General features: G+C 36.5%; 1 protein-coding gene across 6 annotated transcripts in view; it reads left to right on the top strand.

Annotated features, from left to right (window-relative positions):
• The window catches only part of EXOC6B (exocyst complex component 6B), a 694,189-nt gene that overhangs the window by 504,620 nt on the left and 162,418 nt on the right, over nt 1–27,151 (top strand). For all 6 annotated transcript variants that reach the window (XM_078349070.1, XM_035272275.3, XM_035272273.2 and 3 more), the window contains one exon: nt 17,420–17,493. In XM_078349070.1, the coding sequence (XP_078205196.1) occupies nt 17,420–17,493 (74 nt within the window). The remainder of the gene's footprint in view (nt 1–17,419; nt 17,494–27,151) is intronic.

Raw genomic sequence — 27,151 nt, 5'->3', positions numbered from 1 at the left:
TAGACTAAAAAATAGGGTGAAGTGAAATGGGGTGGTCGAAAGGAAATCATGGAAAGATAAGTTATTGTTAGATCTTGCAAGATGTATTAAGAAGCATATATTTTATTCTGAGAACACTGAGAACTGTTTATGTTTTAAGTATGAGAGTGACATAATCATTTTCTACTTTGGAAAAATCATTATAGCAAAAGCGTGAAAAATCCATAGAGGAGAGGCAAGACTAGATGTAGAAACCAGTTAGAAATAGGGTTGCCAGATAACAAACAGGATGCCCAGTTAAATTTAAAGTTCAAGGGTAAATAAAAAAGATAAATCACTTCACAGTATAAGCATGTCTCAAATATTACAGGTTATATGCATATGTCCTAAGGACAAAAAGTATTGCTTTAGTAAGAGGGAAGCCAAAGAAAGAGTACTTTTAGTGGAAGAAGGGTGTTAGAAACCAAACTGCATAGTTGAGGAATGAATGGAATATAAAGATGTTGAATCAGTGTTTGTAAACAAGTCTTTCAGAATTGATTTGAAAGAGAAGAAACAAGGATTTATTTCACTTCCTCTGAGAAGTTCAGTGGAAGTGAAATAACAATGTTGCTTAACAATAGCAACATTTTTCTTATTTATTGTTAAGCCTAATGACTATGAACTGTTTAATTGTAAATAACACCAAACATATAATGGGACCACAAATAAAAGAGAAAATATTCTTAATTTATTTTCTTTGTAGGCATCAGTAAAATTTTCCTAATAAACTTTTTCTTCTTTCTGTCATTCTCTCCCCTTTTATTCTGAATGATGTACCTTTCTGAAGAAATTCAGGTCTGCTCACTTTTTTACCAAATCCAGCTGTCAGACTGCTTGAGGCCTGCCCTTCCCCTCTGACTCACTGGAATCTCTTTCTCAGCTGTCTGCCTGTCAATGGATGGAAACAAGGTGTAGCATGATCCCCTGCCCAGACAATTAACCAGGGGAAAGGGTGAGGTTCTTGAATCTACAAAAGCATTTGTGAGGACTTTTTCAACAAGAAACATTTTAAAGACAAGCCTGCTTTTAATACTTGAAATGCTCATTTATCCTCTATAACTACTGGCACTTAAGATATTCCTTAAAAAGCACCAGTCTATCATGGAAAGAAGTTGCTTATGTACCTTGGCAAAAAGTTCATTCCCTTTTCCTCAAACTAATCTAAATTCCCATTAAACACCAATCTCCTTTTCTCAGCAGTACCTAATTGTTCAAATGCCTAATACTTCCTCTAGAGCTCCTGTTGTGTCTGAAGTCAAATCTTTGATGCCTGACCTAATAACTACCAGCTTAAGGTCTTAGGTTTAATTGGCAGAGATCCTCTTCTCCTTTTTATTTTTTTAAAATTTGTTTTAGAAAAAGAGAAAAGAGAAAATACCACCTCTGAAAATAAATTCATTAACCTGTATAAGCAGAATGACAGACCGTTATCTATGTTAATATTGATCTAATTGCATACATTTAGCCTGGATATTAGATCACTGTTTTAATACTTTACATTAAAATTCTATATTGGGGGAAAATTATCAACTAATCCTAGAACAATTCCATGAAGCAAAGAAGGAAAACTAGAAAATTGAGAAAATATTAACTTCTTCCAGGAAAGATATGTGTAATGTTTTACTATGCCATTATCAAAAATGGTCTCTAACAATAAAGACTGTTTTAATATAATATATTTAATTTTCAGTTCATTGAAGAGGTGGCCACATAGATAATAATGCATGTTGTTATTTTATTGCATCCAGGGCCAATAGTTTTCACATTACTTTTGCTGGGACGTATATGGCTATAATCTAGTTATTAAAATGGAACCAATATCAAATTGTACTGCCCTTAATCCGGATTGGACTGTGTTCTGACCACAGTTCTCTGACACCAACTGAGTATCCTACAATTCAATCTAACTGTTACTTCCCAGAGTTAGCAGAGACCCCACAAATTGAGGGGTCAGTCCCATAGGACTGCCCCGCTTCAGACTCTAGTTGAAAGTCTCAGGTGTCCCTAAACCACCTGCACTTCTGCCTAGCCAATCACAGACTAAGGCTCCCCACAATCCCTTCAGTTTGAATAATTTGCTAGAACAACTCACAGAACTCACTGAAAGCTCTGTACTTACAATTATAGTTTTATTATAAAGGATACAACTCAGGAACAACCAAATGGAAGAGACACATAAGGCTTGGTTGAGGTGGGGAGTATACTGATCTTCCATGTCTCCTCCCCATGGAATCTGAGTGTGTCTCCCTCTCAGCTTATCAGTGTTTTCACCAATCAGGTAATTGCACTGTGTTTTAGCGTCCAGAGTTTTTATATGGGCCTTTGTTGCATAGGCAAGATTGATTAAATAATTAGTCACATGATTGAGCTCAATCTTCAGTCCTTCTCTCCTCCTGGAGGTCAGGGATGGGGCTCAAAGCTCCAACTGTCCAATCACATAATTGGTCTTTATGGCATGGCCAGCCCCTTCCTTCAGATTCTCTAAGGTACCACCATCAGTTACCTCATTAACATAAACTCAGATATTGCCAAAAAGAGCTCATTATAAATAACAAAATATATTCCATCTCTCAGGAAATTCCAAGAGTTTTTTAAGCTCTATGCCAGGAGCCAGGGACAAAGACCAGATATCTTCCTTATTATATCACAGACCTCAAGAGTATATTCGATTCAGTCCCATAGCTTTAAACAAGTGAAATATTATCTTCATTTTACAGCTGAGACATCTGGCACTGAGAACTTACATGTTTGGCCCAAGGTCACATAGCTAGTAAATTCTAAAAGGGCTAGAATCCCCATTACCTTAGCCAATGATATGTTCATTTTCTGTGGACATTAACTTAGAGTATGAGACTAAGTTTTGCAAGCAGATTGTAAGACCATCTATGAAATATATAGAAGAGAAACTTTATCTCCTTTCAGCTTGGAAACGGTCATGCTGACTTTAAAAAGTATATGTATAGATAGATACATAGCTCTTTTAACATGAGAAACACCCTGTGTGGAATCTACCTTTATAATTTTCTGACTCTCACCTTTTTTCAAAATGTATGCCATACCTCCACCTTGCTCAAGAGTCTTGAACATTAGTCTTTATACTTTCCTTGTTAATGATCAGCATTTATTTTATGCTGTACACTTATAAAACAATCTGCAGTGTTTGCAGTTGTAGCTCAAGTTTGCTGCTGTCATCATTGGCTGGTGAAACTGAGACAGAGATTTTTGTCCTGAAACTTATATGCTGATCAGCGTTCCTCATTTTAAAAATGTTATATACTACTGCTTACCAAAAGTGATTTGTGACCACTTTCAACATGATAAATTTGAAAAATGAATAAATTAGATATAAGAGAGTAAAAATGAGATGAAGACAAGAATACAAGTAAAGGATTTGTAGAGAGATAATTAAAAGGTACTGATAAGCATGTTGAAGTGTATACAAAATATATAGCTCTCTCATTATCTAAGAGGGCAAAATTTTTTAAGTTCCAAATGCTAAGAGAATTTTCTCATAATGGGAACTGAATAAAAGTCCTATGATATGAATATTTATGTCCCCCCAAAATTACTATGTTGAAATCCTAAACTTCAAAGCAACTATATTAGGAGCTGAGGCCTTTAGGTTAGGTCATCAAGACAGAGACCTCATAAATAGGATTAGTGCCCTTATGAAAGTACCCCAGAGAGATCCCTTACCCCTTTTACATATGAGCCTACAATAAGCAGGTGTTATCTATGAACTAGAAAGCAGGCCCAACTGAATCCCTAGGTGCCTTGATCTTGGAGTTCCCATCCCAGAAATGTGAGAAATGAATTTCTGTTGTTTATAAGCTCCCCACTGTCTGGTATTTTATTATAACAGCCTGAATAGACTAACACAAGAAGCCATAGTGTAGTATCACGGACATTTGCTTCCATTCCAAATTCATAGCCAATATAAAAATAGAATTTATATTGCTATGTGCTTTGGTAGTACACTTTCCTTGTCATTCCAAAATCTTAAGACATTCTTTATATACTTCATTTTGGTTTCCATTTGTTATAATCAATGTCATCTAGAGCTATGATGTTCAATACTATTGTTACCAGCCACAAAAGGCTGGTGAGCACTTGAATTGTCAGTAGTCAGAAATGACATGTGCTGTAAGTGTGAAGTACATACTAGATTTTGAAAAAATATAAGATATCTCAATAATTTTGAAAATATTTCATGTTGAAAATATATTTTAGAAATATTGAGTTAAGCAAAATAGTAGTCTTAAATTTTAAATTAATCTTGTTTCTTTTTGTAATGTGTCTTTTAGAAATCTAAAAATTGCTCACATGGTTTACATTTCTATTTAGACAGTGCTTTTTTAGAAAACTTAATTTTCACTGTTTTGTTAAATATCCTACAGAATGCTTTCTCAATATAAAAATTTCAGATAGCTGTAGCTTCGGTTGTATGTTCATATGGCAGAATAATCAGGGCCGAACAAACACATGGATAAAATTAAGTTTTTAAAAGCATAGTAAAAATATCAAGGATATAAAGTTAACGCTTTGGTACATCAGTCTTTCTCATCTCTCAGGAAGCCCACCCCTTTCATGGCGGATCTTCAACTTTCCTAGAGATTATGCACAGAAGCACTACTGATTGCCAGTTGGGCGGGGCCTTATTTTAAAAGATATATGGTGAAATTGACCCTCTTTTGAAAAATTTTGAAGCGTTTGGGGACTTTGGAGGAAAATTGTGACTTTAGGTAGATATATGTATTTTAATGAAAAGACTATTTTACATGTATAAAAAGGAATGTATAAAGTGAATATTTGTTTTTGATATTCTAGGATGGGAGTTGCATATTGAAATAATAGACTTAAAGGGATTAGATTGTAATTGATTCACTAACTTAACCTGTTAGACCTTTTAAAATCTATTTAAAAAAAGTCTTCAGCAATGACAAATACTCCTTTCATTGTGGGATCCTAAGATTGTAAGTTGAAGTCCTAGGACACCTTCATTATCCTTGGGTATTATTTGTCTGTGAAAATAATTTTTGTCATAGAAAATCCAATGCTATATAGCCTGCTATTGTTTGCCATTTGTAATATTCTTTACTTTCCTTAACTCTTCCTCCTTTATAAGGAAGCATACATTGCAAAAATCTCTGGTTTAATTCAGTGAACCATCATTTAGGATATTTTCTTAGATGAAAAGCAGTATTTCATTTTTGTAAAGGTCCTCAGTGGCCATGGACTCCATGAACTGGTAGAAATTGATAATCATCTTTGTTTTTTAAATCTTGAAATGAAATTGGTTTTTGGTTTACCTTTTGAGATTCAGCTCACTAATTTCCTTAAACTATTTACTGATTATTCTTGTATGTTAGGCAAGACATAGAAATAAGCTTCTCCAGTTTTCTAGGTTTACTCCTCCTAAAACAGTGCCTCTCTCCAGATAAACATATGTTGTCATTAACATTAGTCACTTACTGCAAGTGCCTACATCCTCATTTCTTCTCAATGCACATGGTACAGCCAGATGGAGATTGATCTACCTATTTACTTAGCAGCAGCAGGAAGAACTCTTCGTGCTTGTGGCTATCTTCTAGTTTATGGGGGATTAATTCCTTATTTAATTAAAAAGCCACGTCTATCTGTCTTAGTTCTCAATTGTAAGAAGACGGGAAAACTGAACTTTAGAAAAAATTTATAAATACATTTGGAGTACTGGTTTGGCATTTGCTATCAGATTTCATTATTATCAATTTTAATCATATTTCCTACAATAAAATACTTTGAGAATACGTCAGAGTTAGCCTTCACTTTCCTCTGCACTTTTTATAAATATTTTTTAGCAGACTTTATTTTTAGTGCTATTTTAGGTTTCCAGCAAAACTCAGCAGAAAGCACAGAGTTACAATATACTCTCTGCCCCACCACACGTATAGCTTCCTCCACGATCAACACCCTACATGAGAGTGGCACAATTGTTATAATCAGTGAATCTACAATGACACATCCTTATTACCGAAAGTCTGTACTTTCCATTAGGATTCACTCTTGGTGTACATTCTATGGATTTGGACAAATGTGTAGTAACATGAATCTACCATTGTGATTTTGTAGAGAATAGTTTCATTGTCCTAAAAATCCTCTGTTTTGCAACCATTCATCCCTCCCTTTCTTCTGTCTCCTAGCAAGCATTGATCCTTTACTGTCTCCATAATTTTCCCTTATCTAGAATGACATATAGTTGGAATCATACAATATGTAGCCTTTTTGATTGGCTTCTGTCATTTAGTAACCAAAAAACATTTAGGTTCCTTTATGTTTTTTTATGGCTTGATAGCCCATTTCTTTTTAGTACTAAATAATGTTCCCTTGTCTGGCAATAACACAGTTTATTTATCCATTCACCTACTAAAGGACATGTTGGTTATTTCCAGTTTTGGGAATTACAAATATAGCTGCTCTAAACAGCCATTTCCAGAATCCTATGTGGACATAAGTTTTCAACTCATTTGAGTAATACCTAGGAATCAGTTTTCCCACCTAGGCAATAATTACACTGGCAGAATTTGATGTAACTATTTTGGAACTGTGGTTTCTATAAAAAGCTTGCAACTTCCAGAGGAAGGCTTGGACATTAAAATGTGGTTAATTTTAATCAATTTTATTTCTAAGTACACTAATAGCTACCCATACTTAACCCCCAGGTCCACGTTGGGCAATTGTGTATGTGTTCCCAAAGCAGCTTACACACAGTTTATGGGAGTGAGTGGGCAAAAATGACCTTGTCCTCCAAATATTGGGTTATTGTCTTCTGATTGCTGAATGCTGCTTCTAATCACAGAGGTTCAGGCAGGAGAGGAATGACCATTCTTTTTTGTTTTCCAAGGATTGTTGCTAACCCCTGCCCCTCTTGCTAAAGTGATGTCAGGAGATTTAAAGGGCTGGTGCTTTTTTCCCCCTCTACTTCTCTTCATTTATTTTTTCTTTTTCCTCATTTGGGAGCCAAACATTAAAGACTAGGACATTCAAAAGCAATTGCATAATTGGAGAAAATTAGAAACTAACTGTAGAGGTTCAGAGAAGGGCATCTCCTCAGAAAAGATGTGAGAAGGTCTGGAGTTTACATATCAGGCTGATCCTTGCCATAGACACGGTCTATAACAATCAACAAAACAATAAACAAAAGCAGTAACAAAAAACAGCAAACCCTAGAGAATGGGAAGAAATTTTTTTCCAAAGTTACCACATTATTAGATTCAAATGTCCACTTTTAAACTAAAAATCACAAGGAATGCAAAGAAAAAGTTAAGTATTGCCCACGCAAAGCAAAAAAAAAAAAAAAAAAAATCAGCAGAAACTCCTTTTGGAAAAGACCTGATGGTGGATTTACTAGACAAAGACTTTAAAACAACTCTCTTAAAGATACTCAAAGAACTAAAGAAAAAATGTGAAGAAACTCATGGAATTGATGTATGAGCAAAATAAAGATAGCAATAAAGAGATATAAAACTTAATACGAATCTAAAAATATATTTTGGAGCTGAAAAGTACAACAAATGAAAATTGTACTAAAGGGATTCAAAGGCAGATTTAAGCAGAAATAAAAAAGAATCAGTGAATGGGAAGATAAGACAATGGAGATTATTGAGTAACAAATAGAAAGAAAAATGATTGAAAAAAGTAAACAGAAACTAAGGGACATGTGGGATCCATCAAATTGACCAATCTAGCCATTCGGAAGTCCCTAAGGAGGAGAGAGAAATGGATACAGAGACTATTTCAAGAAATAATTACTGGAATTTTTCTGAATTTTCTGAAAGATATAAACATAAAATGCAAGAACTCCAATTAAAATGAACTGAAAGATCTTGGAAGACCCTTTGTTGTAAGCATTTCGGTCTTGGTGCTTACAAGACTCATTACATACAAAGGATCCTTAATAAGATGATGAGTAGTTTTTTTATTATAAACTTTGGAGGCCAGAGGCAGTAGGTCAATATATTCAAAATACTAGAAGAAAAAAACTATCAATGTATATTTTTCCTGATATGTATACATAATTTTATACAAATAATTTGATATACATATTTAGAAAAATTATCCTGGAAAAGTGAGGGACAAATTAAGACAGTACCAGATAAATAGCTAAGGAATTTCTTTCCTACTAGACCTGCCATGCAATAAATGCTCAAGGGAATCCTACAAAGTTAAATGGAAGTACACTAGACAGTTACTTGAAGCCATATGAAGAAATGAAGATCTCAATCAAGGTACATATATGGGCAATTATAAAAGCTAGCATTATTATCACAATGGTGGCAACTTCTTTTTGTTTTGTCTGTTTGTTTTGAGATAGAGTCTTGCTCTACAGCCCAGTCTGGAGTGCAGTGATGTGATCTTGGCTCTCTGCAACCTCCACCTTCCGGGTTCAAGCAATTCTTGTGCCTCAGCCTCCCAAGCAGCTGGAACTAAGAGGTGCATGTCATCATGCCCAGCTAATTTTTTGGATTTTTAGTAGAGACAGAGTTTCACAATGTCGGCCAGGCCAGGTTGGTCTTGAACTCCTGGCCTCAAGTGATCCACCTGCCTTGGCCTTTCAAAGTTCTGGGATTGCTAGAAGTGAGCCAACATGCCCAGCCTTCTTTTTGTTTTTTGTTTAAGAGAATAATACATTAGAAAAATTACTAATCTAAAATTTGGTATTCAGAAATTAACAAAGAAGGTAAAAGACCACCTCACTAGGCTTAATAATATCCCATTGAATATATATAAAACATTTTCTTTCTCCATTGGCCAATAATGAGCACTCAAGTTGCTTTCATGTCTTGGCTAATATGAATAATGCTGTAGTGAACCTGGGAGTGCAGATATCTCTTTGAGATACTGATTCATTTCCTTTGGATATATATACCCAGAAGTGGGATCATATGGTAACTCTAGTTTTAATTATTTTTCTTTTCATTGTTTTTGGGTTTTCTTGAGTTTTTTGTTGTTATTTTTGTTGATATTTTCAGAGACTCCCACAGTGTTTTGCTATGTTTCCCAGGCTCGTGTTAGCCTCAAGCAATCCTCCCATCTCAGCATTCTGAGTAGCTGGGATGAGAGACATATACGCAACCACACCTGACTCATTTTAATATTCTCAGGAACCTCCATTATCTTTACCAAAATGGCTGTACTTAGTTACACTTCCAGTAACAGTATACAAGGGGTTCTTCTTTTCCACACCCTCACCAATGTTTGTTATGTCTTATATTTTTGATGATAGCCATCCTAACAAGTTGAATGTAGGGTGATTATCTTATCCTGGTTTGATTTGCATTTCTCTGATGACTTGTGATTTTGAGCACTATTTCTTATACCCAATAGACATTTGTGTGTCTTTTTTGGAAAAATATCTATTTAGGTCCTTTGCTCAAGCTAAAGGCTTGTCGATTTTATCTTTTCACGAAAGCTAACTCTTAGTTTAATTGATCTTTTCTCTTTTTTTCTAGTTTCTATTTTATTTATTATGCTCTGATCTTTATCATTTCCTTCCTATTTTGTGCTTAGTTTGTTCTTTTTGTAGTTGCTTGATGTGTGAAGTTAGGTTGTTTTTTTGAGAACTTTTTTTCCCCTTAATGTAGGTATTAACAAATACCTAATAATTCTGATACCTAATAAATTCTAAACTTCCCTTTTAATATTGCTTTTTTTTTTAATTTTTTATTGGATTTTAGGTTTTGGGGTACATGAGCTGAGCATGTAAGACAGTTGCGTAGGAACACACATGGCAGTGTGCTTTTCTTTCCTTCTCCCCTTCACCCACATTTGGCATTTCTCCCCAGACTATCCCTCCCCACCTCCCCCTCCCACTGGCCCTCCCCTTTTCCCCCCAATAGACCCCAGTGTTTAGTACTCCCCTTTCTGTGTCCATGTGTTCTCATTTTTCATCACCCACCTATGAGTGAGAATATGCGGTGTTTCATTTTCTGTTCTTGTGTCAGTTTGCTGAGGATGACGTTCTCCAGATTCATCCATGTCCCTACAAACGACACAAACTCATTATTTCTGATTGCTGCATAATATTCCATGGTGTATATGTGCCACATTTTTCCAATCCAGTCTATTATCATTGGGCATTTTGGTTGATTCCAGGTCTTTGCTATTGTAAACAGTGCTGCAATGAACATTCATGTACATTTGTCCTTATAGTAGAACGATTTATAGTCTTTTGGATATATACCCAGTAATGGGATTGCTGGGTCAAATGGAATTTCTATTTCTAAGGCCTTGAGGAATCGCCACACTGTCTTCCACAATGGTTGAACTAATTTACACTCCCACCAACAGTGTAAAAGTGTTCCTTTTTTTCCACATCCTAATATTGCTTTTTATGTATCCCATAAGTTTTGATATATTGTGTTTCTTTTTTTATTTGTCTCAATATGCTTTTTTAGTTCCTTTTTGATTTCTTATTTGACCCATTGGTTATTTAGAAGTCTGTTGTTTAATTTCCACATATTTCTGAGTTTTTATAACTTCTTATTTATTTCTATTTTTATATACCGTTAGGCTCAGAAAAGGTACTTAAGATGATTACAGTCATCTTAAATTTGTTAAGACATGTTTTGTGACTCAACATATGACCTATCCTGTAGAACATTTTCTGTGCACTTGAGAAGAATATATATTCTACTACTGTTGGATAGAACATTCTTATATATTTGGTAGGTTCATGTGGTATATAGTGTCATTCAAGTCTGATGTTATCTTATTGCTTTTCTTTCTGGATGATGTGGTATTGATGACCCCTTGTCATCGTATTGCTGTATTTCTCCTGTCTGCTCTGTTAATATTTGCTTCATGTATTAAACGTTCCAATGTTAGGTGCATATATGCTTACAACTGTTATATCCTCTTGATGAATTGATTGCTTTATCATTATGTAATTACCTTCTTTGTATTTTTTGATAGATTTTTCCCAAAAAGTGTGTATTTTGTCTTACATAAGACAGGACTTTTAATTATCCTTAGCATGGAATGTCTTTCTTCATCCGTTCACTTTGTTTGTTGTGTCCTTAAGGCTAACACTAATCTATTGTAATAATTTACTGTATGTTCTGGATACAAGTCCTTTGTCAGACATGATTTGTAGATATTATTCTTTTTAAAATTGTGGTAAGAACACATACATGAAATTTACTCTGTTAAATTTTTAGGTGTACAGTACTGAATTGTTAATGATAGGCACAATGTCCTACAACCCCCTGTCTTTCTTGAAGTCAGAGATCAAGTGAGTTTCATATTTAAAATATAAACAGGCAAATAGTAGTTTACATCATACAGTCATACCTAGATAATTAATGGTATTTATTTTTTATGATTACATGTCCATACAAGAACACTTACACAAGTATACGCAGATGAATCTCCAAGGAGTTTTTCCCTTCTACCTCCTCTTCCTCCTCCTCCTTTTCTCTCTCCTTGACATTGTTCTTCCTTTGTTCTTACTTCCTGATGTTCTGGCCGTCCTTTCTCTGACCACTAGGATCTGAATTGGATTCCCTATGGAGTACATCAACTCCTTTCTGTAATTAGCTTAGTGGAACCACTGTGATGTGATGCAAGAGGCTTGGCTTCCCCAGAGCCACATCTCATAGTCTGGCACACCCTTCATCTGTTGCTCCAGGGAGCCAGATACCAGGAAACCATTATGTTAGTACAGCAACAACAGCTCTTATTTTTTCATTCCCACAAAAAAATACATGTGACCTAACATGATCTTAAGTTATAAACAGTACCCAGTATACTTAAGTATAGGTTACCCAGTATATATACCCAGTATAGCTTACCCAGTATATGTACTAAGTAAAGCTTAAGCTTTACGGTACTGAGTTTTCCTACTTACCTGGCATTTTGGCCAAAACCAAATTCCTAATACAGTCAGCAAGAGGAGGTGATACTATCTTGTCCGTTGTCTGAACGGGAAGTTTACTGGGAATAATAGTATACCGATGTGATCTCAGTTCCGAGATTGTTAACATTTTGCAGATTGTCTTCTCACCTTCCTCTTATTTGAACAAATTATTTTTTCTCCCAAAATTGCTATTTTACATACTTGCGAGACATTGCACTAGTTTTCCTTTTCTGAAATACATTTTACCGTGTTGCTCATCTTTCTTTGAAAACTGTTCTTGTTCTATGACATTTTGCAAAGATTTAGAAAATTTAGTTTTATGTTTTCTTCTCACAGTCTTCTTTTGATAAACTCCCAAATGTCCTATCTACATATAGACTAATGCAGTTGTTTTCACTTCTCAAAGCCCCTTCTAACTCTCACTCTACCATTGTATTCTAATTTAATATTCTAATGCTCTTTTATATATGTTGCTTTCTTCAACCAAGTGTGAATGTACCAAATTAAAGTTAAATTTTTTCTTTCCCCTTTGACTAAGTGACAGAGTTTGCTAATTTTAAGATCAGCCTTCAAGAAATCCAGGAAGCATTTTGAAATTGGTGGAATCCTTCCTTTTTCCCCTTTGGTAACTTCATTATAATGTGAAGATTATTAGAAATGTAAAATTATAGCATATTTTTGAAAAATTAATATTGTTTTTAAAAATGATTACCACATCTCATAGATGTTTGTGTGTATGAGAATGAGAAGGGTTAGATATTTGGCAAGTAAAGTATATTAGTGATTTTCTTTCTTCTCCTGTACAATATGTCTTCTTTCCTGTAGCTTTGTATACCTCCTTTTAATTTTTTTAAGTGAAAATGTTTCTCCTTAAATTTCAAATGAATTGGCAGTTTCCTCACTGAAAGATTTTGCACATTTGCAAATGGTATCTTGGAGCCAGGTCCTGACACCAGCTTTGACTCTGTGGGTTTTTACCATGCATTATTGGACAGGGGCAGGGCAGAACTGCTGGGAAGAGCCAAGCTTTCTGGAGAATGGGTTGACACCTGTCAGAGGCTTTCCTATCCTGGACATGTTTCCCAAGAAGAAGCCACTTTGCTAGTCTCACTGAACTTTGACTCAATCTTTCAGCAATAAGAGTTGGTCAAAGGTAGGGTTTGGTTCTGCGTTGAATGGAGCAAGTACCTTGATTTCCCTGCTGATGCTTCAGAATCTCTGATGCTGGCTTGGCTCGCTTAGATACTGAAAACCTACTACAAATTCTGGATTGCAAAGATAAGTCCAGAAAGTGAATTTCCATTATGACTCATATATCCATTGGTTCCACTTGGCCAAAATTGCATGTATGTACCCCTTTCTATGATGTCAAAGAAGGACAATTTTAATTAGCAATTCTGAGAGAGGCTTCTTCTGTGTACATATAATCAATCAGCGTATTACGAGAGACTGGGAGCCTCTTGCCCCTCTCTCATGTGGTAGTTTTTCTCTTCTCTTCCTGTCAAGTAGCATCTGAAAATTTGGGTTTACAGACCAATCCTAGTTGCCAATAATACTGAATCTTGAACAAATTATATCTCTTGTTTCTAGGGAAGGTACTGCAATATGAGCTCCACTACGTAATGTGTATGTGTATGTTCCTCCATTTCCTTCTCTCAGGTTATAAAAGTAGTCTGTATTTATTTTTAAAGTTTATAAAATGTAAAGAAGAAAAAACCCATCCTCATAACCTTCCTCTCTTGGGTAACATGATGAAGTGAGTGCTTACTATCATGTTATCTGTGCATATTATATTTTATATAGTTGAGATTGGACTATATACAAATTCCCCTTTATTTTTTAAAAATATTCACACTTTCTAATACTATTAACATTTTCTAATATATTTTAAATTTAATTATGTTTCTGAGGGCATATTAAGTCACAAAGTTACAAAATACCTATTTTATGCATTTATTAAATTTTTAAAACAATGCTAATGAAAATTACTATGCTGTAGCTAAAACACTAGCAATTAATAATATCAGTTTCCTTTAAATGAAGTAATTAAATATGCACCTATAAATAAATTTATAATGCCAGCTCACTAACTCATCACTGAACAATAGCTGAATTTTTTCTTCATGTTTTGTCCTTAATATAGAACAGTATTTCTTAACCTTTTTTGAGCTACCAAACCTCTGAGACTTCAGTGAAAGCTATGAAGCTTCTTTGCAGATAAATGGATATTTACACAAAAGTAATTATAATGCTAATCAATTATGATATGCTAGGCACTCTGCCAACCGCTTTACATGTGTTGTTCTGTTTAATCCTCATAGCAGCACTATAAGGAATACTCTATTATCCTCATTTTTTAGATAAAGATGTTGATATATGAAGAGGTTAAGTAAATTGTGTAAGCCCATAGAGCTACTAAGTGGAAAACTGGGGCTCAAATTCTGATATTTTATTGCTCCAAAGCCTATTCTCTTAATCAATGTGTATATAATTTTAGGGAGCTCATGACTTCCTAAAGCCTGCTTGTTGATACTCAGATTAAGGACCCCTTACCTATTACAATCCAGAGATTTTCATTCCAATGAAGAGTACATGTGGCTACTGAATCTTGCTATTTTTGTAACTTATTAATTTAAACACAATATTGGTTGAACGTCTACTATTTTGAATGCATGTTAGGTATTGTGAAATGGTCTTTATTCCTAAGGAGTTTGCTATCTATGTGGGAAGAGAAGAATTATACACATAAAGCAATGAGAAAAATACAAATGTGAAGTTGAATATATATAGTCATTAGACATTTCCATGAGCTATAAGTGAAAATTAATGTCTTCACTTTGTCATACCTGATGCAACTGTCATTCTTTGATTTCTTGATTTATAAAAGGGGCAATCAAACCTAAAAGGCCACCATATCCTTTGGGAACTTGGAAGATTCAGTGTGTCATAAAAATGAGGTCTATAAAATGACTCTGAGTACTAAATATGTATCACATCCAGATTCCTAAGTTGTTTCATCAGCTTAATCTATTAGCCCCAGGGAGCATGCCCAATAAGAAGATTCAAGAATGTGTAGCCAGCTCCCAAACATCCAGACGGGTGGTTCTGTTGAGTTGGACATATATAGGACAGCAGAACATCTTGATAGTTGCTGCCATTTTGATTCAAGTAGGGTTTGTACTTAAGAGAAGACTTCAGATGCTTCAGGTGATACAGGCAGGATATAGACTTGAGTTATGTAATACCAATAGTGATAATCTATCAGCCTTGGAAGAAACCATCAAGTATGGGAAGCTTATTTTAGCTGACCACCTAACAATTCAGACAGTCAAAAAGAATAGCTGTGGCTGTACTGCAAGGAATCGCTATTAACAAGAGCAATTGCACATTTAACTCAAATAGCACATATACATGAGGTTATCACAGATTGGCTATTGCAGATATAAACAAGGGATTATATCAAGTTTTTGATTAACATGGCCTTTATAAAATATTCATACAGTTTTAGAATTTTACTTTTTTTTTTGAGACTGAGTTTCGCTCTTGTTGCCCAGGTAGGAGTGCAATGGCACAATCTCGACTCAGCACAACCTTCACCGCCCATGTACAAGCAATTCTCCTGTATCAGCCACCCAAGTGGCTTGGATTACAGGCATACACCACCATGTCCAGCTGATTTTTTTGTATTTAGTAGAGACGGGTTTCACCATGTTAGTCAGGCTGGTTGAGAACTCCTGACCTCAGGTGATCCACCCACCTCTGCCTCCCAAAGTGGTGGTATTACAGGTGTGCACCACCACACCCAGCCAGAATTTGACTCTTAAAAGTTTTATCATGTGGGCAATATATGATAGAATTAATTTATATATGGCATTTGAAGAATTAATTTATATATGGCATTTGAATTTTCTTCTCAAAGTAAATAGAAACTTTAGTATCGCTAATCTTGCCATATAGTTTATCTCTTTCCATTTAAGAGGCATTTTTATTTTAAATGTCTACAATAAGAATTGTATATATTGTTGTTTAATACATCTGTGCTATATTTAGTTAGTTTGATAAATTGATTTAAATTTCATTTTGTATAATGTTCTCATAATTTCTGGAAACCAAGTTGCTAGCATTATTTTTAAAAGCAGGGCAAGGGTTTTAAGAAATGCTGTTATGTCTGAGAAGCCCCCAAATGGAAACTATTTTTGAAGAACAGAAGTTCCTACCCTTGTTCACAAATTATCATTTGGATCTATCCAGCCACTAGTTGTTGGAAGTAATTTTCTAGACATATATGCAAATATCTTGATAGATTTTATTGATTGATTACAAAAGAATATGATACCAACCCTGTATAGTTTCTTAAATTCAGTCCTGCTAGAAATGTAATTGAAGGAAAACATTCCTTTTTATATTTGCTTTGAACAGACATTTGAGTTGCTTTTGAGGTAAATAGCCGATTATCCAATGGGTTGTAGAGAGAACTGTCCAACTTTTGCATTTGTTGTCTGTGTGTGTGTGTGCGCACGCGCGCGCGTGCACGCGTTTGTGCGCATGCATGTGTGTAGGGAACGTAAGACCTTTTGATTTCATAGTAAGCAGGGCTCAGGGACAATAAAATTTGACATTCTTAACTGTTACTAGTTTTTGTCCCCATATCCCTGTACAGCCATCTTCTTTTTAACGACATAGAAGCCAGAGTCATAAACTGAGCATGTACCCAAGGCACCACTGTAAATTGCAAATAGTATTCAAGAAGTCTCTTCAGGCTAAAATTAAATTGGGGGAGAGGAAAGAAGTTTTGAGAGTGGAATGGAAGTAGAAGTCAAGGACAAAGAATACGCTAGAAGGACCTACATGTGCAAATGTTCCCTAAGTTTTGCAGTGAGATTTATTCAGATGGGCCTTTTCATATCTGTAAATATTCCTTTGCTCAAAAGCCGAGCCGTGTGTGTGTGTGTGTGTGTGTGTGTGTGTGTGTGTTGGCAATAATGCAGTCATGAGATAATACGAATAATCAGTGAGGGAATAATTAATGATGTGGTAGGGAATATTTTTTGATAAATGCTTGGGGAATGAGGTGACAAGCGTGAAATTAGAAAATTCCTTCAGCGATCTAAAATATAAATAGCTTTCGGAACTGAAAAGAGTTTCACAGCTGAAGATTTTATTGTGTTGGGAGGAAAAACTTTTTTCTTTCCCCCACTCCCTCCTCCTTTGCAAGTTGTTTGTCCATTCACAAAACAAATACTCTGAAGCCCAGCGCAGCTCATGGGAATAAATTTCAGGTCGAATTAGTACAGTTTCCTTGCTGTCAGGATGCTGGAATTAATGGTGTTTTGATGACACGAATTTTGAAGGGCAAACAAAGAAGCTGAAGGGAGAGAGACATGACTCCTTAGAAGCTTGGTCCTCCTCTCACCCAGCTTCTCTTGTCTTCCCTGTCATCCGTCTGCCAATCTCCCTGTCCATGGTTAGTTAAAGGCGCTTTTTATCCTCTTTTCTTTCCCACAGAGTTTGCCAGATCCGGCCCGGTGCCTGGGTTCCAGGAGGACACGCTGCAGTTGGCCTTCATCGACTTGAGACAAGTAAGTCTTTGTGTTTTTGTTTTTTGTTTTTCTTTTAAGATGTGTGACTGAAGACCATCAGGTCTTAAGGAAAAGGGGAAGGGAGGGGGATTGGCGTTGGTGATTCACATTGGAGACCTAAGGGCTTTCCCTGTATTTGAGGCCACCTCTTTTATTTAGCTATCTGGGATCCTTAGCTATGGTGGAGTTAAAGGTTTTGTGGGTAGAAGGGAAGGCAGGGGGTGGGAGGAGGGACCCAGAGTAGAGGGACTCAAGTGACCCTCAAGTGATGCGACCCATTGTGCTGTTGTTGGCTTTTGCAGACATAGCAAAAAGATACCTCAGCAAAGCAATGCTAAGCAGGTGCACTGATGCAGAGACTGCCTGCTTGGAGAACTTTTGTTTGTAGATCATGTGACCAGCAGCGTTTAAGAAAAATGAAAAATTTTATATTCTGGGTTGTTGGTTTGGTTTGTTGACTTTTTCCTATTGCCTTAGTCTTCCCACCTCCTCCTTTGTAGAATGTGGTCAGCCATGAGTAACTAAGTGGTCGTTTTGAAGATGATTAAAGGCCTGGACCAGTCATGCTAATCCTATTAAAGTAATGTGATGAAAGCTGATACTTGGGCATACCTGAGCTTTGGCAAGCCCATTAGATAGATCCAGTCATTCTCTAGGACTGTTTCTTGCAGATTGAACTGGGTGGGTTGGTAGGCCTTGGTGGTTTAGATATGGGGAATAGGGTGGGCGGGGGCCTAGTGAGGGAGAGAGTTAACTGGGCTCTGTCATCTCTTCACTCTTAAGATGGATGGGGTTGGATAGAAAGTGTGAATGAAGTAAGAATCAATGACTGATGCTTCTTTCCTATTAAAACAATCTTTTTTTTTTTGTCTGTTTAAAAAAGGGGGCTGGCTTTGTTTCTCCTGCCATAATGATGCAGTGCCTCTTGTTTTCAGAGCTGACATAGTTTGCATTCTGAAAACTTTTAGATGCCCAGGGTATTTCTTAAAGCTGCAGGACCCCATGTATCGGTAGTTTCCTTACCACTGTGACTCGATTCATGCTGGAACAGCTTTTAACCCATAATGGATGGCCTGAGCTACCCCTGAATCCTTGTAGATGGGTGGTGTAATCTGTCATCTGATGACAATTCTGGAAAGCACTGTTAAGCAGAAAACAGAAAATTGTGTGTCTATAGACCTGCCAAAGTTTGAGGATTCAGGCTGTGTCCCAGAAACGTGTGTCAACTTAATATTTGGGGGCCAAGGTGGGGGTTCTCTTACACATAAAGGATTTACCAGCATGATCACAGATGGAGCTATCTCTTCCCACACTTAAGACCTTCCACCTGTAGATTTAGCAGTTCAACTGAGACATTCAGGTTTTAACCCCTTGACTGATTTAAGATTGAAAGATTGGGATTTTGGTTTAGGGTTTTGTGGAGTGATATCTCTTGGATTCCCTCCCACCCTCCTGTTTCTTCTCAGAAACTTCTAACCCAATTGGCTTTTCTTGGAAAGCAGAAATTGAATTTCATTGGAGAAACCCATCCAAGGAAAAATGTTTCCGTTCTCACTATTCAAGAGAAGGAAGCATGGTTATTCTCTCTATTTTGTGGTTTTAGTCCCTATGGAAAGGAACTAGTGTTCACAGAAAATGTTAACTAAGGGAGTAAGTTAGAAAGCACAGCCAAAATAAGGTGGATCAGAGCCGGGAATGAATGTACAAGTACTTGTAAGCTCTCAGTGAGCACTGTTGTTTATGCTTAAGTTCCTATTTTCTATTACATTTCTCTTCCCAGAGTTACTTTTATAATGTTTTAATGGTAGAAACCCAAAATTCAAAATTTTACTGGTAATGAAAGAGTATGCCTCTTTCTATTCAGTCTGTCACCTAATTTCTACTTATACCTGTCTCTACTGAAGCAGCTTAAAGGGATAATTTTTCTAACCTAGAGTTTGAAAATTTTCTTTAGTTCTTGATCTAGCTCATTATTAGTAGGCCTCAGGTAGGTTGAGTCATTGTGAAAAAAAAATAATCCCTTCTATGCTGAAGATATTTATCTCTTTGCAGTTTATCTTCGTCATTCTTAGAGCTTATTTAAAGTGAGCATCTTTTTAAAAGGAGACTTCTGAACTATAGAGATGTTTAAACTCTAAATAGAAAACCTGGGACTATGTTTTCCTAAACATTTAGACTTCTAAAATAGAATTCTTGAATTTTGGGATTGGAGGCTAATCTTAAAAATTATGTAGCGCAACATTAGGCTTTATACTTCAATCCCTGTACAGCACCCCAGACTTTGATTGAATATCTTGCTTGAGGAGGATCCACTATCCCACAGCAGCAAGTTCCACCTTAGGACAATATGATTATTAGAAAGATATTTCTTAAGTTGGCTAAAATCTGTCTCATTTAACCTTAATTCTTTAAATCTTTATATTTTTATTTGGGCATCCTCAATGAAAAGAATGGGCTTTCTGTTCCTCATTTATTGAGCTTCCTATTTGCTAGTATTTGAGTCTTTTTCACATGTTGTATTGTTACCTATTTCTCATTTAGTCCTTACAGGGTTGATTTTATGGACCAGAACTGGAGACTACTCTCACTGGTCTGTATTTTTCTTTCAGATATACTATTAAGAACATATATTTTTGTTTTTATTATATAATGAGCTATCTAAACCTGTAACTGACCTCCTGAGTCAGTTATCTAGTTTAACTGATTTAATCATTATACCCTTAATAAGTCAAAGATAAAAATATTCAATAGAAATGGCATAAGTTAAAGGAAGAAGCCAAAGTTAAGGCAAATTATAGGGTACACACTCATGTAAGAAGGGGATCTGCTCCAGTGCAGTACAGCGAGAATATTCTTTTACCATCATTGAGTGTGTTTGCCTCGCTGTTTTATATGTGTATTCTGAGCATGCTTTCATCGTCTCTTGCTTTAGAGAGTTTCAGACAGTATCAATTGAATGAGTAATTTTAAAATATTCAAAACATGGAATATTTGATGAAGTCATCTTTGTATGGACTATAATAACAGTGTCATTTAAAGGCTATAGAATTTCATTAGGAAGCAAATTAGATGGAGATAGCAAAACTATTCATCCTTTTTCACTTGTCCTATTCTCACTTTTCTACTTCTTAAGAAAAAGAGAAATAACATTTTGATATACAAGCTTTCATGATATTTTACATTCGTGTGGCACTTCATAAAGTACAAATAAGTTAAACCTCATTTGTCAGATTTCTGATTTTAGAAAACCTCCTATTAATAATAATGTGAATTAGATAGTATAAATCAACATCCCCTTCTCTAGCATTTTGTGTTTTCTATCTTTATGAGTTCATAGAAGTAGGATTGCAGTATGACTTCCCATGCAAAAATCAAATACATGTGTATATTTCCATCAAAATTCAAATTTGAGTTAATGCTGAATTTGAAGAAGGACATCTCAAAGGCTTATTTAATTAGCTATATTAAAGTGGTATGTACCTACCAAGTGCTGACTTTAATGGTTCATAACGGAGAATTATAATATAGGACCAATATATACTATATAGAATCGACCGATATAGTAGATTCTCAGTACTTACTTTATTCTTTTGACAGTGGTATGTTTTATCTTTTTATATCATGGTTAAGCATTAAGTAGATAATGCTGTTGTACACTAGAATCTGATTTTCATTTCAGTTTATTTTATCAAACTCTTAAGTGCCTGCTGTTTACAAATTACAACCTAAGGGTTGTGGGAATACACAAATGAATATAGTGTAATCTTTGCCCTCTGGGAGCAAAGGAATGACCAGCAAATACTTGATTCTAACATAAGGCACACTGTGATAAGTACTACATTGAAGGAGGAAGCCATTATGTATGTTTCAGTTATTCCAGTGACTTTTGCTACATAATAAATTACCCCACAACATGTTGGCTTAAAACAAGAACCGCTTATGAAGCTCAACTTTCTACAGATTAGCAATTTAGGGTAGATTCAGTTGGGCTTACTCATACTTTGAGGTCTGCTGCTAGATTGGCTAGGAACTGGTTGGTCTATGATGCTTAGCTAAGGCTACTCTTTTCTACTCCCTGTGATCTCTCACCTACAAAAAACCTAGTCTAGACTTATTCACATGGCATCTTGGCAGAGTTCCAAGAAAGTAACAGGAAGTGTGCAAACTCCTTGAGGCCTACACTTACAGCTAGCAAACCATCACTTCTACCACATTCTTGTGGCTACAGCTAGTCACAAGGCCAGTCCAAATTCAAGAAATGGGGACGTAAACTCCAATTTACACTCTAGTTGAGCTATAAGACATATACAAACAATGCAAATGAAAAATAAGTGAAGAGAGTGGCCTATGTGTGCCTGAGGAGCTATAAAATATCTCATGGAAAAGGTGAAGAGCCACACTGAAAGTCAAGCATTGTAAAGGGAAGAAAATATTTAAACATAGAAAATAGCATATTTAAGTTTTGTTAAAAACATGGTGTTTTTGTATGTTAGTTTAGTTAGCATCTAGATTGTCTTTTCTCTTTTGAGTATTAGGCTGATCTCTTGAAACCCCCATTTCTTGTTATATTATTTTTTGTTGTTTGGCCTCCTCATATACCTCTTCTTTTATGTCCTATGCATTCTTTTCCTCATTAAAAGGTACTATTTGCAGGCTACCCTGAAACATTTCACATTTCTGTTATTCACATTCATAGTAAGAGCTTTGTAACTTCCTTAGATAATTGTTTACATTATTTATTTAATCTGTGATAGTTCACCTTCCATGTTTGACCAAAGGTTTGAGGGTGTTCCTTTTCTTAGCAACATCCCATTATTTTCTGTTCCTCGGCCCCAGCAGTTACTTACTTTTGATATACTTAAGTGTGTATAAAGCTGAATGAATTGGGTTGTAACATTGCATCAGATCTCGTGAATGGAGCTTGTGGCAACAACTCTTATACAGCAAGCCATCCCAAGATATCTAGGGCTTTTTTTAGATTGAGCTGTTGATATTCCCTCTAGGCCAGTTATTCCCCAATTTCTAACCTACAATCTAAAGTAAACATAGTGCATTTCCATTGCAGACACTTAACCTGCCTTGAAAACAACTGTAGGACCTAAGAGAAATAGTTGCATATTTCTTTTGAAAGGTTGGGCAAATTCTGCTGCTATTCCCTTTAGAGGTACAGAAGTAAAACCAGTACCTTCAGTTAGTTAACAGCCGTTAGGAAAACTTGAGAACAACTCCAGAACGTTATAAAACTGCCCCTCCTACTTCTCATCCTGTCATGATCCTCTTCAATAAAATTTCGGTTTTTAAATTGTCCAAATCTAATGAATATTATGTGTTCCTAGAAGGAACATTCCCCCTTTGCTTGACTGCGGTGGCTCCTACAAAAAAATCTTAACTTTAATAATCATTTGTATTTTAGCCTCAGTAGAAAACTCATTTATATCAAAAGCTGATTTTTGTTTTCTGATACAGCAACACACCAAAAAGGCATGTAGTCCACAGGATTTATTTTTTAATGTTTTACCATAACCGATCTAAACCACCCCTAACTAGGAGGCTTCATAAGAAATGGGGCTGCGGTGGGGCAGGCCCACATCTCAAAAGACCAGAGATAACAGTCTTCTCTTTTTCATTATAACCATTAAACTATTAATAGGAAGCCATCTCCCACATGTACTTAATGTTGGTCCTGAACCTGCTGGAATGCACCTTAGGTTTTGGGAGGTGAACTGTAGTTTTCCCAAATGTTTACTGAGCAGTTGCCAAGGTGTTTTAATGAAGAGAAGTGTGGGGGTAGGTAGTAGGGGCAAGTTTTTATGAAAAGATATTCTTGGTAGAGAAAATACAGTTGTCTGCAGACCTTCTAGTTGGAAAATCTATGCACCAGTAATGTTGTCTGTAGAAATACTCTCCAAATGCTCAGTTGAAATATTCTGTTGACCTTCAGATTGTGTATGATCTTGCATAATGGCCTATAAAACTGGGGGTCATCTATACCATAGGCAGAAATCAAATAACTTGATACCTCGTGGAATTAGAAGATGTCCTTCTTATGACTGTTGCGGATAATAGGATTAGAAGGAATGAGTTAAGCCATAAAGAACATTATCTTGGAAGAGATTATCTGTACCACTGATAAAGTAGCATGTATTCATGAGGAGGGCAGATGAGAATTGAAATCCAGGGTCATCATATCCCAAAGGCATTTGGTGGTTAGAAGAGGATATAGTAATATCAGACCACCTGCACAGATCCCTTTGCAGATACAGAGCCACTAAAAGTCCTGCAGACTATATTTCATATCTTGACAGAGCCATAATATAGATATAGACCTCCATAATGAGGCAGTGTTCATTTATTTATTCAACACTGTGCCTAGCACAGTGGTAGGTACAATGCAGTGAATAAAGCAGGCACTCACCTTTACGGCACTTGCATTCTTATGTAAATTCTCTTCTTCCCGTAGTCTCTCTTCAGGTGGACTGGTGCTCCAAGAAATGTCACTTTATCTAGATTTTTACTTTTGGTATTGATGCTATAGTTCAGCTTTGAAAACAGCTATAGAGTTTTCTGGCAAGATCTCTAGGGCAAGGCCAACTCTGCTGTACACAGATATACAGACTTTCAGAAAAGACATTATAGCTGTGATTTAACAGCCTGACATAAATAAGATAGTCAACTTGAAAAGGTGGTCCTTTGGTTTTTGGAAGCAGAGTTTTCTGGTCATTTTACTAAAATCATTTTGCCCAAGTTGTTTTGACAGACGCCTGTAACCTTCAAGGTGTTACCTCCAACATCAAAGGAAGCTCTGATGGGAAATAATTCCTATTCCTAAGTATGGGCAGGGGAGAGTTAACAGCTTCTGGGCATGATTCTGTGAAAAATAGAAGAAGGAACACTATGAGAATAGGCTTCATTGAGCCAGACCTTTGACTTTATATCAAAGGCTGGATCAGCATATGCAAGGATAGGGCACAGGTGAATAAAGTTTTCAGCTTCGGGAATGCTTTAGCAGTTTCTCCAAACCAGATCTAGCTCCTTATCTTGCTTGGGACATTAGTAACTAGAGCCATCAGAGGAAATCAGTAGGAGGAATTGCCAGTAATATGTAACAAATTCTGGGATTTGCTGAATGTCCTTGGTTGAATGGAGGAGAATCTGCTCTAGAACTGCCAAGACTTTGCCTCATTTCATACTGGCCTCTTAACTGGGGAGGAAATGAGTTTGGAAATTCTACCTCAGGGCATATTTTTGATTTAACACAGAGTTCATATTTTGCAGACCAGGATCTCATGAAATAATATCCAAACAGAGCATAACTCTTTGGTATAGAAAATCGTGTAAGACGTCATTTAAGTGCCAGGAAAAGACCAATATTTAATATGGCATGATAGCATGTTTGGAAGACCATTTGCTATTTGTTATCCTCTTACTATGAAAATTATTTTAGTACCTCAAGGGTCTAACTTCCTAAAAGTTCTCATGGAATTGTTTCAGGATACTGGGAATCAGAGGAGAGGTAGTATTAGTAGTCGATGATAACCACACTAAGACAATGGTAGTCTTCTAAGAGTTAGACTCGTTTTTATTTTTATTTTAATGGGGAAGGGGTCCTGGAAGGGAAGGTGGAAGGGATGATGAACTCCACTGTGGTTTTCCTCAGGGAGCAAGCACACCTACTTAGTAGTAATGTAAGCCCCAAACAGTTGGTTCTTTGCACAGTTGTATGTAGTAGAAAGGTAACTTCTGAACCTCTTTGAGGGTTGTTCCCTGGAGAGTTTGTGTGTCTGGAGATGCTAGTTCATGAATGACACGAACTGTGGGCCTCGTCAAAATAAACTATTGTAAATGGCAGATATGTGAAGACAAGCAGCAGTTGAAGGTCCTTCAGTCTGGAGGAGTTCTGACAACCTTTTCAGTAGCAAGAGATAAAATCCTAGGCTTTTGACATATTTCCTCATGATAAATTAATGAGGTTTGGCCTTCTGACTCACGGGCCTCCCAGGCTAAGAGTTTCCATTGCTGCTTTCAACCCATATTGCCTCTGTCTAACCTAACGCTGGGCTGTCCAGAACTTTCTACTTCATCCTGGAGGCAGGGCCCTACTACTTAGAGGTTACACCACAGTTTATTATGTTGGTACAAAAGTAATTGTGCTTTTGCCATTGAAAGTAATGGTAAAAACTGCAATTACTTTTGCATCAACCTAATAGAACACCCTTTTCCATTAGGTGTTACAAGGACCTTTTTCAGAACTGTCAGTCTAATCTATGACAACTCTCCTACTCCTGTGCTTCAGTAGAACAACAACTGTAACTTTTGATGTGGACATGGTGCCAGCATCACTCTAGATAGCCTCACAGCAAAATCAATCAATTCAGAGGCATTGGTTTCATTTCATTTCAGCTCTTGAGTGAAGAGCTAACAAGCATAACATAGTAAGCCTCCTAGAAATTTCTACCTTAGTCTGTAGACAGCACTGTCGATCTTCTCATGCTGTATATCATTAGGGCCCTAGGTAACCTGTGAGACGCCTTGCTGCCTGGTTAGCTTGAGACATTGCACTACTTTTGGCTTCTCCCAACAAATCAAGCCTGAGAGATTCAGGAGGTTTCTCCCTAACCTCTACCATACAGCATGAATATGCACATCCACAAACATGGAATTTTTAAGTTTCCAAGACAATCACATCTTTATGAGAAGGGATAGGAGAGTCATTACCAACGAATTTCCCTGGGAGTCTCAGCGGTATCAGAGACTGTTGTGGTGGTACTGGCTGAATGAAAACTGCTAGGTTCTGAACACGAATCTCATCTTCATTAACCACAGTGTAGCTTTCTGCTAGAGGACGCTCAGGCCAAGGAAAAGCCTTGGATCTGATTTCTAACTACTGCAGTCTACTGGTAGCCGCTGGAGGGCAGCAGAGAGTGACAGCGAAGGTCCAGATTTAGGCAACTAGGATGTATTTCAGTGTATGAAGAAAGAAGCCCCCTTAGCTGTAATCGAATTAACTACCTGGGAGCCACCGTTACAAGCATGGACCACTGGGGAACAAGGACCAAAGAGAGAATCCAGAACCCTAATCTGAGGGTTAAAACACTTCCTTCTAGGGCAAGTTTAGAAACCAGAATGGGTAAAGGTATGAGGTAGACTGATTAGGAAAGGGGAAACTGGATAGCATCAGTGAAGATAGAAAACCAAACGGACAGTCTAATGTGTCAGGTCCCAAGAGGACAAGCGAAGATGGAACAGGAATCAGGTAGCTTCTGGACCTCTTTGAGGGTTCTTCCCTAGAGAGTTTGTGTCTAGAAATGCCAGCTCATGAATGACAGGCACTGTCAAGCATGGGCCTTATCAGATTAAACTATTATGAATGGCAGATATGTGAAGACAAGGAACAAATGAAAGCCTTTCAGTTCATAGCAGTTCTGACAACCTTTTGGGTAGCAGGAGATAAAACACCAGGTTTGAATGAAAGAAACACATACAGTGGGAGGCAAGCCAGACTGAGTGAATTAAAGAGGAAAAAGTACAGTCAGGAGAGATTGATTCTCAGAGGCAATGGTACCCAGGAAGGAGCCTCATGTAGGGTGCATATCAGCAAGGAGGGATCTGCAAAGGGAACAATTTCACATAACCAGCTGTATCTATGGGATTCTCATCT

This window comes from Callithrix jacchus, chromosome 14, assembly GCF_049354715.1.
Source record: "Callithrix jacchus isolate 240 chromosome 14, calJac240_pri, whole genome shotgun sequence".
Classification (NCBI taxonomy): Eukaryota; Metazoa; Chordata; class Mammalia; order Primates; family Cebidae; genus Callithrix; species Callithrix jacchus.
The sequence above is the reverse complement of the archived record's forward strand: the minus strand, read 5'-3'. Positions and strand labels throughout refer to the sequence as shown.